General features: G+C 42.3%; 1 protein-coding gene across 2 annotated transcripts; it reads right to left on the bottom strand.

Annotated features, from left to right (window-relative positions):
• Nucleotides 1-3,438: 3,438 nt before the first annotated feature.
• On the bottom strand, nucleotides 3,439-15,844 carry COX7A2L (cytochrome c oxidase subunit 7A2 like). Of its 2 annotated transcripts, none has more exons than XM_079721275.1 (3): nucleotides 15,736-15,844; nucleotides 5,798-5,929; nucleotides 3,439-4,312 (listed from the first exon to the last, which is right to left on the bottom strand). In XM_079721275.1, exons 1-3 carry the CDS (start codon nucleotides 15,805-15,807, stop codon nucleotides 4,172-4,174), a joined length of 345 nt encoding a protein of 114 aa, XP_079577401.1. In that variant the 5' UTR covers nucleotides 15,808-15,844; the 3' UTR covers nucleotides 3,439-4,171. The 2 variants fall into 2 exon arrangements, with proteins under 2 accessions (XP_079577401.1, XP_079577402.1); XM_079721276.1 differs by having other exon boundaries at nucleotides 4,242-4,341.
• Between the last annotated feature and the right edge of the window lie 3,499 nt (nucleotides 15,845-19,343).

The following is a 19,343-nucleotide window of genomic DNA, read 5'->3' as shown; positions in this document are numbered from 1 at the left end:
GTAACTTGTAAAAGGATCGTTCCCTAGTCTTTAGACTCATATTCTCAACATTTATATTTAGAATTATCCCCATGGCACCCCAGAGAGCAGGGTAACACACCATGGTCCTGACTAGAATGGGTGAGGGTTTGCTTTCCTTTTGCAGAATGGAAAAGGTGATAAGAGACCCCTTATGCTAGGCGTGTTCTCAGACGGCTCAACTTTAGAAATATAACAGAAGTTGAGGACCTAAAAATTGATTCCCTTAAAATTATCCTTGCCTGGGTACTCCATGGAGTCTTCCTACCCCCAGAGCTACATGAGTTCAGACCACTGTTGTGAAGACTAACCACATGGCCTGGAAGAGGTGAAGAGAGTAACTGTCCCTCTGTTGACAGCATCTCATCGAGACAGCACTGACAAGGAGGATGGCCCCCCTCTAAGTAAACAAACCAACCTGGCAAGGGTTCAAAGTACCATGCGTAGAAGGAATAATCCTGAGAACATGGTGAAAGGCTTGGAGCCTTCAGTTAAGACCCAAGAAGAGGACACCCTGAGCTCCTTCACTGCATCTCCCCATAGGCTGGCACCAAACAGTTGACTGGCCCAGTGGGAGACACCAGACCCACAAGGGGCCAATGATATTCTCTCTCCTGGAATTTGGAGCTAGACAACCATTTCCTACCATGTGCAACGAGAAACAGAGATAAAGCTGGTCCACAGAAACAGAGTTAAACAGCTGCACAGCCAAGAGAATAACAGAAAGGACAACCACCTTGGTCCCAAAGGTAGGCCTTGTGGCCCAGCTCCACTCAGGTTCTAGAAAATCCCCCTTTCTGCTTTGGCTTGTTTTAATGAATTTCTGAGACTTGCAATCAGAAGACGTTTGGCTCAGACGAGTCAGTAGAGTGCTTCTGAGGAATTCGGCCTGATGGACCAATAACATTTACAGCATTATCAAAAAGTACCTGGAAACAAGGAGGCCAAGTACATGATTAGATAGTTCACAAAAAAGGAAATATATTTTACCTTTAAAAATAAAAAGATTTTTAAAATTTTAAATATAAATTTTAAATTAAAGAAAGATAGTCAACATCACTAATTACAATGGAAAGACAATTTAAACCAAAGACATTTTATCATTACCAGATTGGCAAAGATGAAAAAGTGTGACAATGCATTTGGCTGACAAAGGTGAGGAGCAATAGGCACCCTCATCATGGCTAAATAGGATTGTACATCCACACCATCTCTCACAGTGAGGAATAGCTATCAAAGTTGGAGATACACATTCTCTCTGCCTTAAAAGTCTCACTTCTAGAAATTATTCTACAAATACATTCAGCAATATGTAAAATGACATGTAAAGAAGATATGTTTAAGGCAGTGTTTGTAAAAGCAAAAAATTTAAGACTAAATAACCATCAAAAGGAGACTAGTTAGGGGCTTCCCTGGTGGTGGAGTGGTTAAGAATCTGCCTGCCAATGCAGGGGGCACGGGTTCGAGCCCTGGTCCAGGAAGATCCTACATGCTGCGGAGCAACTAAGCCCGTGGGCTACAACTACTGAGCCTGCGCTCTAGAGCCCACGAGCCACAACTACTGAGCCCACGTGCCACAACCACTGAGCCCACGTGCCACAACCACTGAAGCCCGCTCACCTAGAGCCCGTGCTCCGCAACAAGAGAAGCCACAGCAATGAGAAGCCGGTGCACCACAACAAAGAGTAGCCCTCGCTCGCTGCAACTAAAGAAAGCCTGACCGCAGCAATGAAGACCCAACACAGCCAAAAATTAAAAAAAAAAAAAATTAATTAAATGAATTTAAAAAAAATTTTTTTTAAAAAGGAGACTAGTTAAACTATGGGGTATTCATAAAATGGAATACAATGCAGAAAAATGAGATAGAGAACAATCTCCAAACTATTAGTAGGAATGTACAGTATCAGTTAGGCAAAAATAAACAGAGAAGGAAAATGCATCTATATATATGAACAGAACATACCTGAAAGTGAACAGAAGAAACTGGGGTAGAGAAAATACAAGGTAAACGTGGACAGCATTCTGTGTGTCAGAAAGGAAGAAATTGCTCAAAGACTGATAGGGGCACGTCAGTGGGACACAGAAGCCAAATTTGGGCCAAATTTGAGAATCAGCATGAACAATAGCATGGGTGGTTATTACCTTGAATGAGAAAATTACACTAAAACCTCTTAAAAGGGGAGTACTCCTCTTCACTGAGATACATCAACAATAATAATTAGAAAATCACTTTTTTACAACCACCTTAGTAATAAATGCTTCCATCAGGAATCACCAAGGAACACTAACACTGGGTACAAAACCACTGAGGACATGATATTCCCAGTCTCAAGTATCACCCCACAGATTACTTATTAATTACAAAGGGGAAAGGGTATCTTTACAAGGCAGACAACATCTTAATTAAGTTAACCAACTTCAACTCTCCAATAATGGGACAAACTGTTATCAAGTGCCACCTGATAGAATAAGAACACCACACCATATACAAAGAATTCCTGACTAAACTGCTTAACCTGAATCCAATCATGAGACAGTAAGACAAATCCAAATTGAAGGATGTTCTACAAAACACTACCCTGAATTTTTCAAATAGGTCAATGTCATGAAGGACAGTGGGGACTTTTCTTGATAAAAGGAGACTAAAGGGACATGACAACTAAACGTCCTTATTTTTAGGAGATACTGGCTAAAGTATTTATGGCTGAATTACAATTCCATAGCTTAATCTTAAATGATTCAGCAAAAACCAAATATGTGTGTGTGTGTGTGTGTGTGTATTATGTATATACATTCATTATGTGTGCCTGTGTTTGAGAGAGCAAGAAAAAGCGAAGTGGACAATATATTGATAACTGGTGATCTAAGTGAAGAACATACAGGTGTATATTGTGCTATTCTTACAATCTTTCTGTATTCTGAAGTTTTTCAAAGTAAAAACTTGGGGGAAATACCAAGGAAGTTTAGACTTGTACAGACAAATAAGGGCTTCCTAGCCTGTGAGAATGATACTGACTGTTTTCACACGCCGTATTTTATCTTCAGTAAGAGGTTACTGTTCTTTGCTATGGCAAAATACAGACCACCACTTTATATAATAAAATTCCACCTTTTTCCAGCATTAATACAGGGTATGTGAAGTCTACCAATTGTGACAACACAGGAAATTACTGTCTAAATGAACTGCATGTTACATACACATTTCACTAAGGGGTAAGGCAGTTTCTTACAAGGAACCATATGGTAATCATGAATATGCCATTCGCCTCCTATTACTTGACTTTGAGGAACCATTTTGTAAAGATTACCTAGTGTCTAATTAAAAAGAAAGAAATTAGACTCGGGTTTAAGATGCCTCTGGTATGTTCTGAAATTATTTTGAAAGCTTATTTAAAAGGACTTCAAACTTGAGATTTTTTTCATTCATGTATTTATTCCACAATTAAAATAAATCATAATTTAAAGCCATAACATTTTTAAAAGGTAAAGGAGAATTTGTGTCACAGCTGTATTAATAAAACAGACATTGGTCTAAAGTGCAACACTAAACAGGTGTTCTCTGTTCCCATGGTGGAATAAATACATAACAATTACACATAAAATTTCACTAAAGATCTGAGATGACGCAAATAACCCTTTGAAACAAACTGCCCAATGAACAGAGGCAGACTGCAAATAATTTCTATTAACATTTTACTGCAGGATGGAAAAATCCCCAAGGTGACTACTAACTCAAAATCTCTCATCTCATGTGCTTGGCCTTAGCTTGTTTTCCTTCCTCAGTCACATCCAAATCCAAAAAGCCTTCTCCATCCCAAGCTCAAAACTCCACCAAAAGTCCCCAAGGACCTCAGCACAGACTGCCACAATGAGACTGTGTGCAACCTTCATTCAGAACCTCCAGGGAAATCAGAAGCCCAAATGCAGAGAGCAGCAGCATTTCTTTAAACAATAGTTTTAAGTGTCGAATGAGATCTGCCAGGCCATGTGCATTTCATAACAAACCAAAATACTGTCTTAATTTCTGTTTTTCTTGAAGAATGTTAAGTAGGTCATTCAAGTAAAAAAAAAAAATTTTTTTTTACAGAAATAATGAAAAATGAAAATTCAAAGGATTTACGCTAAAAAGCAAACCAGTCATCTGCAGCCTAACTCATTTGTTTCTGGGCTGTGATGCCATGTAGAGGGCGATCAGGCAGTAGATGGTCCCTCCCACAGTCAGCGCCATGGTTGTCCGGTAAAGCATTTGGTCAGGCAAGCCGCGTTTCAGGTGGATGGGCACACCGTCAGATTTCTTGAAAGAAAGAATTATCAAGGACATGGCTGATAAGAAAAAGATTTTACAATTTAGGCTAATATAGAACAAATGTCTCTACTATATAACTAATCCATCAACGCACTGCAGTGGAAAAAGCCCAAATCTACTAGAATGTTAACTGAAATACTGGTATATTTCTTACTAATGTAGCTAAAGTTTGTAAGTCCAAAGTCATTCTCCAAAATGCAGCCTCAGGAACATGTGTGCAACAAATTCCAAATTTCTAAGGAATTTATCATATATTGCTTAATTACAAAAGGAGCACTGGTGAATTTTTTTAAAGGCAAAGGTAATCAGCAGCTAATCAAAGACCTGTAGGCACAAGAAATGCTCTACATTTAGTCTGACTTCTGATCATTAGTGGATGAAGTCTAAGCACACCAGGTCAGTTAACATGTTCATGTCCATTTTGTACTCAACTACCTTCTTTCTATTAAGCTGCTAAACCCCTATTTAATAATGAGGCTCCATAAAATGTTTAATCCATTATTTTGCACAGTCTCCAAAATCCCTCCCCACGGCAACTCAAGACCCCAAATGCCCACTCAAGTCTGAGTTATCAGATTAAAAGACATTAAACTGATCAAAAGTCCCCAAGCTGGTCCTAAATCTGGACATATTTTTGAGGAGGGGGAAGCTACCTTCCAGCAACAGCAGTAACAGCTATTGCCACTCCCACGATACCTGAGATATAGTCGAGTCACTGACCTCTCAATTATCTGTAGGTAGATTAACATTAATAATATATATATATATATTTTTTTTTTGTGGTACATGGGCCTCTCACTGTTGTGGCCTCTCCCGTTGCAGAGCACAGGCTCCGGACGCACAGGCTCAGCGGCCATGGCTCACGGGCCATGGCTCACGGGCCCAGCCACTCCACGGCATGTGGGATCTTCCCGGACCGGGGCACGAACCCGTGTCCCCTGCATCGGCAGGCGGACTCTCAACCACTGCACCACCAGGGAAGCCCTAACATTAATAATATTTTTAAGTCCAATCCTAGCTTCTCTGCTAATCAGCAAACCCAAGAGAGCCTCCTCCACTTCTAGCAACAGTTCAGTGAATTTTAATATCAAGCAAGCAAAAAACAACTAGAAGAAAACATTGCCAGAAGTCACTGCATGTGTCACAAAGCCTAATATATACTGGATTATTCACAGTATTATTATATATTATATATGCTATTGCTTCCTCCATCCAATGGATGATCAACAGCTACATATGCAATTTAAAAATCTGCATAACCTTAAATACTGATGAGGAAATTAATCACCCTCCTCTTTTATCAGTTTCTACCTACATGAAGTTCTACCAGTTTATGGCTTAAACTAAAATCAAGAGAATTCTATTTAAGGAACAACAGAGAAGTGAGTAGCAAACTAGATTAAGACTCCGTTTTGTAGGGTTTTTTAGGTCTATTTACTTCACAGCCTTCACTGTTCTAGTGTCTTCTCTCACCTGGAAAAACTTCTGCAGCTCTGGAACTTTATTTTTCCCAGCATAATCATATGCAGTAGAATTGGAACTCAGTTTAGTTGGTGTGGCAAATATGATAGGTGGTGCTTCTGTGGAAACCACAGGCCTTAATCCCTGCAGGAAAAAAGGAAAAGGTCAAGTTGAAAGTATGTCTGGGCATGTGAACAAGCCTTTCCAGGAGAAGGCTGTCAGTGATTCCACCACACAAGAGAGAAGGAAAGTCCCCAACTCTGCATTACAAAGCATTTAGGTTTAAAGTCCCTAAACTTCCAACAAAGACCCTAGCGCCCATTCCCAGAGCAAACAGTCAAGAACTCTCTTGCCTATTAAGGTGGGGGAGGGGGACGGGGGAGAAGCAAACCACAACAAAGGCCCAATCTAAGCTTCCAGATAAACCCACTGCGTCTATCTTCTCATCAAACCAGTAAAACATTTATCATCTATATGAACTTTGGGTTAAATTTCAAAAGAAACCTGGCTGTCCCTTTTCTCCTCTGGGTGAGTAGGTATACCAACATGGAATCTCGAGCCCTGAAGTGGACTTCAGAAACTTTCCAGACACACAGTAGAGAAATATCTCAATCTGGAAGAGCCTGTAATGGGAAGAGAGCTGTCTTTCAGGACCAGAAAACAAAACAAAACAATTACAGCAGAGCAACTGAACTTTCTGGCATTAATAAACCTGTAAGTTAAAAAACATATACTGTAAAAATAAAAAAGGAAATCTCAGCGTTCTCATTGTGACATGTGTACAACAATACACATGTACTACATACACAGAGTGTCTACCACTGAAAGGACTGCGTGAAGTAGCATGTGCCTAAAGCAGTGTCTGGGACACAGCAGGCATTCAATAAACATAAGTTGAATGAGATTCGGGAGCTCAGCAGCTGCCTCAGCCACATGTGACGGAGAAAGGAAGGACAAACACACCGTCGTAAAAAGAACCTAAGGGGGGAGAAAAATGAAGTGCTGATACATGCTACAATATGGATAAACCTTAAAAACAGTACGCTGAGTAGAAGCAGTCAGTCACAAAAAACCACAAATATATGAAAGTCCAGAATAGGGATATTTACAGAGACAGAAAGTAAATTAGTGGCTGCTTAGGGACGGGGGAGGGGGGACAGGGGGGTGTTAAGGGAGAGGACGGTGATAGCTGAAAGGTATAGCTTTCTTTCTGAGGTGATAGAAATGCTCTAAAATTAACATGGTAATGGTTGCACACTGTCTGTGAATACACTAAAAACCATTTAATTGTATATTTTAAATGAGTAAATGTATGGTATGTGAATTACATCTCAACAAAGCTGTTTAAAAAAAAAACACTAAAGGGAACTCTGGGTTTCTATCTGATGGAGTAAACCTACAGTGGCAGATAGATAAATGATTCTCCAAAATTACCTACAGATCACACTAAGGAACTTAGAGTTACAAATCAATAAAATCATATCCTTTTATATTAAATTCTAACTCAGAAAAATAAAATCTTAAAGTTAGCAAGCAAAATTCAAGCTCAGCCTCTTCTCTATTTTTACAGATGAAAAAGGTAATCCTTTGCTCAAATTAATAAGAGTTGTCAGACTGTACCTGATCTCTTCAAAAAAACCTAACTTTACCTATAATTGACAAGAGACCTATTCTAAAGATCACGTATTGAAAACCTCAATGTTACTCCCACCAGGCAGGCACTGGGATCAACAGAGCAACAAAAAGGCATTAAAGTAATTTTGGCTTCTATTTCTTCTGACACAGTCCCATAAATGGGAATGAATCACGGCCTTTTTTTCTGTTCTTTCACTCATTCAACATATTTTACTGAGTACTTACTCTATACTGAAAATACATAATGAATAAGACACATTCAATCTCTGCCATTATGGATATCAGTATTATGGAATAATAGCAGCTAACATCTACCAAGCTCTTGTTATGTGCCCAGCATCATGTTAAGCATTTCATACGCATCATTACAGCAACCCTAGGGAGATGTTACCTTTCTCTTTTTACAGAGGAGAAAACTGGATCAAAGAGGGTGACTTGCCTGAGACCCCATAACAAAAACAGCCAAGTGTGGGAACTCAAGCCTCTCTCAAGTCCAGAACCCTGGCATTTAAGTACCTACCTGCCCCTGCTACCTCCCGTCAACTACTGCTCAAAAACAATCCATTTGAAGAGAAAGTCTGCTTAGTAAGCTGTTAATCTACATTTGGAATATAACACACTCAGAGACTTAGGAGTTAAAGACAGAACAGGGGCTCCAACTACTGAGATAACAAGGCTATAAAAAAGTTCTCTCTTTAAACTGGAGAATTTTAGACACTCCCTTATCATTCTGTGAGCTCTTTGTATTTTCTCCTTATGATCATTTCCCCTTGAATGCAAAAATTTAAAACCCTTCCTACCAAGCAACTCCAAAACTGGTTTGAAATTAAATTCATGTTTTGACAGGACTAATGTGAGAGCATTTTTAGATGGGATTATACCTAGTTGCTTTGTATTTGTTTACCTGTCAAGTGATTCAAAACTATAGCAAAGTTTTTGAACAAGATCATCTCAAAACAAGAGTTACCAACCATCTTAACAGTTTAAAATAATTCCATATTTCCATTTATAATACTGTAAGGTTTAGAATATCGAATTTTAAAGTTACCTATAATCCCATTATCTTATCCCATCAATTATTATGAATTGTATGTTCTCCTCTAATCTTTTTTTTTTTTTTTAAAGAAGATGTTGGGGGTAGGAGTTTATTAATTAATTTATTTATTTTTGCTGTGTTGGGTCTTCGTTTCTGTGCGAGGGCTTTCTCTAGTTGTGGCAAGCGGGGGCCACTCTTCATCACGCTGCGCGGGCCTCTCACTATCGCGGCCTTTCTTGTTGCGGAGCACAGGCTCCAGACACGCAGGCTCAGTAGTTGTGGCACACGGGGCTAGTTGCTCCGTGGCATGTGGGATCTTCCCAGACCAGGGCTCGAACCCAAGTCCCCTGCGTTAGCAGGCAGATTCTCAACCGCTGCACCACCAGGGAAGCCCTCCTCCAATCTTTTCATAGGCATATTTTAATCTTTATAGTCACAGTGCAAAACCCCACATTCTACTTTTTTCACTTATAATAAACATTCTTTTTCAGGTTCCTACACAATCTTCATAACGAAATCTACTTTTCACATCAACCCCATAAATTAAGTATTACCAGCCCATGTTACAGATGATTAAAACAAAGCTCAGAAACGTCATAAGTGTGCTCACTTCAGGAGCACATATACTAAAACTGGAACGATACAGAGAAGATTAGCATGGCCCCTGCACAAGGATGACATGCAAATTCGTGAAGCGTTCCATATTTTTAAACAACTACCGTATGCTAACACATATATATGGAATCTAAAAAAAAAAAATGGTTCTGATGAACCTAGGGGCAGGACAGGAATAAAGACGCAGACATAGAGAATGGACTTGAGGACACGGGGAGGGGGAAGGGTAAGCTGGGACGAGTAAGAGAGTAGCACTGATATATATACACTACCAAATGTAAAACAGATAGCTAGTGGGAAGCAGCCGCATCGCACGGGGAGATCAGCTCAGTGCTGTGTGACCACCTAGAGGGGTGGAATAGGGAGGGTGGGAGGGACACGCAAGAGGGAGGGGATATGGGGATATATGTATACAAATAGCTGATTCACTTTGTTATAAAGCAGAAACTAACCCACCATTGTAAAGCACCTATATTTACTACAGTAAAGATGTTAAAAAAAAAAAAAGTAAAGCAGTAAAGATGTTAAAAAAAAAAAAAAGACAAGGGCTTCCCTGGTGGCGCAGTGGCTGAGAGTCCGCCTGCTGATGCAGGGGGACACGGGTTCGTGCCCCGGTCTGGGAAGATCCCACATGCCACGGAGCAGCTGGGCCCATGAGCCATGGCCGCTGAGCCTGCGCGTCCGGAGCCTGTGCTCCGCAAAGGGAGAGGCCACAGCAGTGAGAGGCCCGCGTACCGCAAAAAAAAAAAAAAAAAAAGTCACAAGATGGGATTCAAACCCACACATGTTTATTACACCACACCATCAGTAATCAGCTGTCTTGGCCCCACAGGTTAAAAAGAATCCAAATGGTGCTAAGGTACTTCACCCTACCCATAATTAAACCTCCTAACAATATAAGAGCAGTCAAGGTTTCCAGTGTTTCAAGGCAGCTAGATAAGACTAGCACGAGGGTTCTCAAGAGTAGACCAGGAAGCTATATTTACAGGAAGGGATCTACAGCAAATCCCTTTGCCTAGGCCTCCTGCCAGGGCTACGGCTGCCCCAACCTAGAGGAATTATGAGCCTCAAACATGCCCCTCCTCATCTCAATAAATGATAACGCCATCTTTCCAGGTACTTGGGCCAAAAACCTTGAAATTGTTCTTAATACCTCTCACTCACACATTTGAAAATCCTTTTGGCTCTACCTTCAAACTATATCTAGAATCTGACCACTTCTCACCTATCTTCACCAATCCACATTCTGGTCCAAACGCCTAGATTTTTTTTTTTTTTTTTTTTTTTTTGCGGTAAGTGGGCCTCTCACTGTTGTGGTCTCTCACGTTGCGGAGCACAGGCTCCGGACGCACAGGCTCAGTGGCCATGGCTCACGGACCCAGCCGCTCCGCGGCATGTGGGATCCTCCCGGACCGGGGCACGAACCCGTGTCCCCTGCATTGTCAGGCGGGCTCTCAACCACTGCACCACCAGGGAAGCCCTAAACTCCTAGATTTTTAAAACAGCCTCCTAACTGGTCATCCTGATTTTATTCCATCCTCGCTGCCCTACAGTCTACTCTCAATGCAGCAACCAGTAATTGTGTTAAAACAGAGGACGTCAGGAACTTCCCTGGTGGTGCAGTGGTTAAGAATCTGCCTGCCAATGCAGGGGACACGGGTTCTAACCCTGGTCCGGGAAGATCCCACATGCCGCGGAGCAACTAAGCCCATGCGCCACAACTACTGAGCCCGTGTGCCACAACTACTGAAGCCCACACACCCTAGAGCCCGTACTCCACAACAAGAAGCCACCACAATGAGAAGCCCGCGCACCGCATCGAAGAGAAGCCCCCGCTCGCCACTAGAGAAAACCCACGCGCAGCAACAAAGATCCAACGCAGCCATACATACATACATAAATAAATAAATAATTTTTAAAACCCCCCAAAAAACAGAGGATGTCACTACTCAGCTCAAACCCTCGTAAAGGCCTCCTATCCCCCTGAGCAAAACTCAATGTACTTAAATGGCTTTCAGAACCCTATGAGATGCACCCCTCACTGCCCCCGCCTTGTACATCATCCTCTTTCTCTGCCCCAGTCTACTGGACTAGCCCCATAAACCTCCCAAGCACCAGGCATGTTCCTTCTGTCTAGAATGCTCTTCTCCAGGTATCTACATGGCTTGCACCCTCACCTCATGTTGCCTTCTCAGTGAGACCTCCCCTTACCACCCTTTTTAAAACTGCATGTCCTCCTCCATACTGCTAACCACCTCTCCCCGCACCTTCCCTGCCTTATTTTTTTCTCCATAGCACCTGTGGCCATCTAACATACTATATTCTGCTTTGTTTACTGCATCTCTCCCTACTGCAATGGAAGCTCCATGAGGTCAGGATTTAGGCACATTTTGTTCACTGTTCTTATTTCCCAAGACTTAGAAAAGCAACTGGCACAGAGCACATTTAGTAAATATTTGTTGAATGTATAAACAAGCTAAGGAAGTCTACAGCTTCACCAGTGTAGACTTGAATATTTCAGAACCAAAGTCATGAAAATTAGCACTTGATGGCAGAACCTCCCACACAGCCCACAGCAACGTGAAAACTGAAAGTTGTTCTTAAAATAAGTGGGCTGTAGACCAAGTGGAAATCACAGGTTTTGCTGAGTATCAAATCTCTTAGCTGTTTACACAATCACTACCTCTACAACTGATTAAGAGCCATTCAACTGTTTTACCACGTTTAGTAGCTGAGTTCTTCCTAGTCTACTTTAGCGGCTCCAAATTTTAAGAGAGAAAAGGAAACATGATTTTTTTTCACCTCAAAATTGACTGGCCCAAAGTTTCCCCTTTCCTTCTACCTTTTAACTTTGGGGAGGAGGAAGAAGGGTGGAGAAATAAGAGAATTATCCCCAAAATGTTTTAATTTTTAAATGACAGAAACTTACGAGCTCTTTCATTCTGATTCAGGACTACAAACAAGTTTCAATCCGCATTGATCAAGTCCATTTCCAATTGCCAGCTAGGTACCACCACCTCCATGTTTCCCTGACATTTCACGCTCAGTGCATCCAAAATTCACCCAGTTTCTCACAAGCCTACTCAGGAGCTCCCTGTTTCTGGGGAAAACACCACCATCCTCCCATTACCCAGTCATCTTGGAGTCCTCCTTCCTCATGTCCAAAATCTCCTTCACCGGGCGCTAAGTACTCATCTCCAGCCTCTGACTCTTTCTCCATTCTTACTGAGAAGACCCTGAACTCTTTTATGGGTATAACAGGCATCCCTGGCACTGGTCTCTCCCAGTCAGATTATCTTTTCAAAGCATAGTGCTGGTTATGATATGTACTCCTCCATCATAAACCTTTCAAGAAGCTAAAGGGAAGAGGCCATGCCCTTGTTTCAACCTCTGGAAAAGACCCTACCACAACTTTCAGCATCGAGTTGCTTTGTAAATTCCTATTCATTTCTCACAAAAGTAAGTCCTACCATCCTAGGCCCTTCATGAGCCACCTCCATCCACCACAGCTAAACTTACCTGCTCAATGATCCCCCTGCAGCCCCCTCTCCTCCTTCACCCTCGCAGTTCCCGTAATCTAGAATATCCTGCCATCTTAACTAGGAGAGGAACTGCTGGATCATACAGTAAAATTATGTTTCACTGTTTTAGAACATGCTAAACTGTTTTCCAAAGAGGCTGTACCATTTTACATTCCCCCCACAGTGTAGTAGGGTTCCAGTTTCTCCACATTCTCACCAACACCTGTTGTCTTTTTTATTTTAGCAGGTGTGAAGTGGTATCTCCTTGTGGTTTTGATTAGTATTTCCCTAATGACTTATGATGTCAAACATCTTTTCATATGCTTATTGGCCTCAATTTATTTATTTATTATTATTATTTTTTAATTAATTTATTTTTGCTGTGTTGGGTCTTCGTTTCTGCGCGAGGGCTTTCTCTAGTTGTGGCAAGCGGGGGCCACTCTTCATCGCGGTGCACGGGCCTCTCACTATCACGGCCTCTCTTACTGCGGAGCACAAGCTCCAGATGCGCAGGCTCAGTAGTTGTGGCTCACGGGCCTAGTTGCTCCGTGGCATGTGGGATCTTCCCAGACCAGGGCTTGAACCCGTGTCCCCTGCATTAGCAGGCAGATTCTCAACCACTGCGCCACCAGGGAAGCCCTCAATTTATTTTTGACAAAGGACACAGAAAGATAAGCAAAATGCTCTTCACTCAACCACTGGAAAATACCCTCCCGACAATTACTTGGCATCAGATTGATTTATAAATCTCTACCTGTACTATTGTTAGAGAACTAGCTTTTCTATATAAGGTTACTCAATGCATGTTAGATTATTCACTTTACATAATACTGAAAGTTACAAACACCTACATTTTACAGTATGCTAACATTTTAAATGTTTCCAAGAAAGGAAAAATTGAAGTACTCCTGATTACCAAAGTCAGAACCCTTGGTTTGGGGATACCTGTCACAATCACTCTGAAATCTGCAATTCATATAAAGCCTACATAATATCACTTCTTTCAACATAACTTAAGAAATCCTTAAGTAATTAAGAAGTCCAAATTCTCAAGAGAAACACAATTCAAGTGGAGCTAGAAATCTTTAATCCCTCTCTGTACCAAATGCATCTTCGGGTAATATCTGCTCTAAGTGCCAATTAATTTCAAGATGTGTCAGTTTTAGTTTAAAATTTCACTTTTTCTTACTAGATAACAAAATCTAGATTATGCTAAAACTCTACTGAAAGAAATTCTACAACCACCAATGGAATAGATCAATTGTGATATATTCATACAATGAAATCTTATACTGCAATAAAAGAAACCAACTACTAATACACATAACATGAATGAACCTCAAAAATATTGAGAAATAGAAGGCTTAAACAAAACAGTACTGTGTGGTTCCATTTATACGAAATTCAAAAACAGGCAAAACTATCTATTTATAGTGATAAAAATAAGAATAGGAAGATGGACATGGATTGACAGGGCAATAGTAAAAAGGAACTTCCTAGAAGTGATGTAATGTTGTATATGTTAATAAGGGTGTGGGTTACACAGTGTTTGTCAAAAATGTGCTAAAAAATAGACATCTTTATGTTTTAAGAATATTTGCTTCTTTATAGAAGTAAATATAATAGAAATAGCTATTTCTTATGATCTGTAAGATAAATCACTGTTGTCAATTCCTTCTTTAGACCTCACTACCAATTTGGTTTCAACGACACCACGCTGCTTTCCCTTCTAACCCTGGATTGTTCTCATGATAAATTTTCCTCCTCCACTCTCCCTTCCTGGTTCTGTAATCTAATCGTAACTCCATCTTTCTTCCCCATGTGCTTGCTCCCTGGATGATCTCCCCCACCACAGCTTCTACTACCACCTACGGGCCGAAGACACCTAGATCTATTAAACTCCTTATTCATAAATCCAGCTGCAATCAGACATGACATCTCATCACGAACTCAATATTTATAAACCTGGACCCTTCCTCCCCAACCCCACACCCCCAAAAAACGTGCTTTTTCTTGCCCTCCCTATCCTAGTTAACAGCACATCTAATCTTAGATTGAAATCATTCTTAAACATCCTTCCCCTTGAGCAAGTTGCGGTGTTCCACAGAAGAAAGAGAAGGTAACAACAATGGAGCATTCTTTACACCCCACCTGGGGCCCTTACTGTTCCAGTCCAGTTTTCCAACTGCATATCTCATCAACCCTTCCCTACCTACCCTGAGGACTGAGAATGAAAATGATGGTATCTCAGACTTAGGTTCTCAAGAATAGCTACCACTTATCCAGTAATAGCCACCTGCCAACGATTGCTAGTCACATGACACACACCTCTTTTAATCTGTACTCCAGCTGCCCTAAAGGAAACTGAGCTCACAATGAATAAACTTGATCAAGGTCATAAAATTAAAGCAGCGAAACCAGGATTTGAGCCCAAATTAAGAGTCTGGGACTCTAAAGTTTTTCATCTCTACACTACTGGAGACTGATACTCCAATTGGCAAAATCTGAGACTGATACTCCAATTGGCAAAATCTGAGTGAAGTCGCAATACTTTTCAGACCACTCAAGAGCAACCATCAACCATTTTACAGCTGGAAAAATGTCAGCTCTTTGCACGTTAACTGCGAAGACTCACCCAAACATTTGAATTAACTCTTTAAGTCTCCTAATTCTAATCACACAGCCCCTTCTGCCCCTATGGCTTCCGCTGGTACCGTCACCCCAGTTCCCAAATCTGGTGCTTGGATGAGGCTGTCTTTTGTTGGGCTGAAGCAGGAGGATGACAATGGGGCATTGAGGAGACTGAAAGCTGGACTTCCTTAAAAAAAGGACAGGGCCAAACTTCGGACTCGGTCGGGTCACATTCTGGGCCCCGCCGACCCCACGAGCCACCAGCAACGACCTCGGGGGTCACCTTGACCGCTGCTGAGTGCCAGGCCCAACTTCCACACCAGGCCAGCCTCGCCGGGGAGCAGCTACAGAATTAGGAGCCTCCATGGCCACGGCAAGTGCGTGACAAGAGGTGAGGAACCAACTAAACCGAAGAGCGGGCAGAAGCCTCGCCTGGCTCCGGCGCTGAGACTGCCAGGCGCAGACTCGGGCCGCCACTTCTCCTGTCCGAACCGGCGCGGCGCTACCCGTACCTGAGGAATATAGGCGTCGGAAGCCCACGCTCCCGTCAGTTTCTGCGTGAAGCTACTAAACTTGTAATACATGTTGCCCGGTGTCTACTTCAGGCAGCCACTACTCGCGCGACCGCCTCAGAGAAGGACCCCGCCTTCCCGGGTGTCTGCCGAAGGATCAGCCCAAGGACCCTGCGCCAATAGGCGGGCTGCCCGGGGATCGCCTAATTTAAAACATGCCCTCTTAAGCCACATAATGGAAAGTGAAGCCAGGTTGTCAGGGCCAAAAGGGCAAAACAAGTTCTAGGGCAGCGCGGAAAGCCGCTGTAGCGCGGTGTGTAGGGAATACGAGCCTGCCTCTTTCCGTCACGTTTGGATTCCGGCAGTACCAAGACGCCCTAAGAATTGCGCAAGCGCCCCGCCAATCATGCGGGAGGCTGAGGGACTTGCCGGGGTTGAGGGGGCGGGCTTGGGGCGGGGCCTAGGGCGGGAGGGGAGGGGAGGGGAGGGGAGGGGCTGGGCGGGGTGAATACGCTCTTTACCTCCCAGAGAGCCCATGCTGTGGGGCGGCCACCTGGTAGTTGTCTTGAAGGCGTCTCTCCCTTTCCGAAACTTAACTCCTCCCAAACCTAGGTCACCTCCTGAAGCGTCCCACTCTCGCTCAGTGGGCTCAGGAGTATGGATCCGTCGGCCAGGCTTCTCTGGCAATCTAGGGGGAGCAAATAAGAAAAATTGGTAACACCTGCTGCAAGCTGTTTGTTACTGAGGGCTGTTAGGATTTTCGCCCCAATAATATATAAAGATAGCCTCCTGGGTTTTTGTAGAGGAAATACATCGTGCCCTTTGAACTTCAGGCACAAGGACATAAATTTTGCACAGTTCTCAGAACTGATTTTTACTCTTACCTGAGCTTTGCGGGAACTGATTGCCCATCCTTTTCCTGGTCTCTGCCCTTCGAGGTAGATGAGGTGGGGAGTGGAGGGGAGGTGGACTAGAAATACTTGAAAAATCTGGACGTTGAGCCTGAAAGATTAGGACTACCACTTTCAGTTATGGTACTATCCACTTCAGTTCAATTTAAAAATGTTTTTTGAATCTCCATTATGTGCAAGGTACTGTGTAAAAGGAGTATACTAGTTTCCTACCTCCTGGAATGGAGCAAAGCTTTTCTTGGCTTTATCATCTAACCAGAGGTTTTCATAAGCATATTACAGGTGCATTTATAGTTCATTTTTTAAAAAATTTTTTAGAAAGAAAGCACTGGGTCTTTTTTTTAAGATTTATTATTTATTCATTTATTTTAGGCTGCGTCGGGTCTTAGTTGCGGCACGCAGGATCTTTTTTCGTTGCAGTGCTCGGGCTCTTCGTTGTGGTGTGTGGGCTTCTCTCTAGTTGTGGCGTGTGGGTTTTCTCTTCTCTAGTTATGGCATGTGGGTTTTCTTTTCTCTAGTTGTGGCTTTAGTTCCCCGTCGGCAGGTGGGATCTTAGTTCCCTGATCAGGGATTGAACCTGCGTCCCCTGCACTGTAAGGCGGATTCTTTACCACTGGACCACCAGGGAAGTCCCTATAGTGCACTTATGAAAGCATGTGGCAAACAGATGGGTGACACTAACCTGTACATAGCATTTTACATAAACTCATTTAATCTTTACAACAATCCTATGAGATAGGCGCTGTTATCATCTCCATCTTACTGTACAGGAAAATGAGGCCCAGAAAAGTTAAGTAACTTGCCCAGGTCAGTTATTAGTGAGTGGCAGAGCCAGTCACCTGGCTCAAGAGTCTATACTCTGAAGCACTACATAATGGATAAGTATATAACCCCACTCTGAGAAGAGGATGGAGGCTGAGTACTCCAGAGTTAGGGTGTACACCAGCATCCTGGCTTTGACGGGTGTAAACCCGAGAGCGCCAAGTGTTCAGCACTGCCAAGACTCAAGAGCAAAGGTTCTAGCATATTCATGTGATCGACCAATTCAAAGTCGCTACTTTTACAAAGCAGCACTGTGATATAATGGAAAGAACCTGTGATTTGGGTTTGAGTCGCAATTTCTTCAAGGCTGAGTGATTTGCAGCTAGTTATTTACATTTTCTGGGCCTCGCTTTCTCTTCTGTAAAGTAGGAATCGTCATCATCAGACTATCTTCCCTCCCTAGTGTTCTGAGAATCAACAGTTCGGTAGGTTATGAAGCTTACACAAACATTACATTGCTGATCTTACTTTTGAGTCATTTTACTTTTCCATGGTTCTTGGCTACATATAAGAACCTCAGTTAATTTTTCTTTGTTACTCTAATTTAATTAATTAATTAAATGCTGGAGTCACTCACACCACGAAAGGAGAATGAGCTTGTTAGCAGATATTGGGTGGAAAGAAAGGTCTTTCACAGAGTTTAGATTGAAAAGACAAATCAAATGGTTTAGGACAGCTCCCTATCTCCATCCCACTGTCTTCTAGACATATTTTAGAAGAAGAAAGTAGAGAACATTCCCCAACTTTTAGCAGCACTAAGGTGTACCAGCTTCTTGAAGTATAAAGGTGCCTGTCAACACTGGTTATTTTCTTAAAGTTCCTGCCAACTGATTTTAGATTCTGCAAGACATAAATTAAGAATCCTGAAAATGTTACAACAGCCAGGCTGTTCAGTGGGAGATAAAATGTCAGTAGCAGAGTGTGGGTTGGGATGTCACATGGAGTGGCTGATCATAGGAAGATTTTGTCTCATTTCCCAAATAAAACACAGCACACTCTGACAGCACTGAAGCACCCTATTCTCATTCTTATTTGCATAATCCCACCCAACCTCAAAGCATGATCTTTCTTTAGATCATGATCCTTTCAGGTTGTTTCCTAGATCCTGTTCTGAGGGGAAGTGACCACAATTCCTAGTGCAGAGAAGCTTGTTAATCGCCAAGTGATTTGAGTGAGTGCAAATGCCAGTCTGGCTTCAAGTGACTCAGAATGCTGCTGCCTCATTTGTGAGGACTGTGCACTAATGGCCTCTGGCAGGTCACTCTGTGAAAGCACTCGGGAATGGATGGAAGACCAATATAAATTTTAAATGGCTGTACTGGATGTAGATAGGAATGACTCCTTGTGAAATAGTTCTTAATTTTTTTAATTCTCCAATTTTCTCAGCAATGACTTCTAAAAATTTGATGCTAGTGAGTCTGGCAGAGTTAAAGTGTGTAAGCCCTGTAGTTGTTGAGGTCATTGTGGGCCCTTCTTACTGATTCCTTCACTCCTTCCCTGTCTTCAGCCATCTATCACCTGGCTTTGGTGTCACCAGTTGGGAGCAGAAATATGAATGATGAACATTTGTTCCAGGCTGATTTACCATGGGGAGGGCATGTCCTGGATATGGATGTCCAGAAGGTGCTCCTTTCCCCCACTTTACTGTTTCTTTGCTGCCTCATCTGCAAACTGTAGAAACTTTCTAACCTGGAGAAGCACGTTTGTGCACGTAGATTTTGCCCATTCTAAGGTAGTTTTCCTGGTGGAAAACAGACTGTAATAGTGTCATGTTATAGTGTAGTGTTACCTTTTTTATTGTGGCTTGTGTCTGCTCTCTCTTTGGCAAAAAAAGAAGGTAGAGGGAAAGCACTTTCCTAGCATTTAAAACTGCTA

Source organism: Hyperoodon ampullatus, assembly GCF_949752795.1.
Source record: "Hyperoodon ampullatus genome assembly, chromosome: 15".
Classification (NCBI taxonomy): Eukaryota; Metazoa; Chordata; class Mammalia; order Artiodactyla; family Ziphiidae; genus Hyperoodon; species Hyperoodon ampullatus.
The sequence above is the reverse complement of the archived record's forward strand: the minus strand, read 5'-3'. Positions and strand labels throughout refer to the sequence as shown.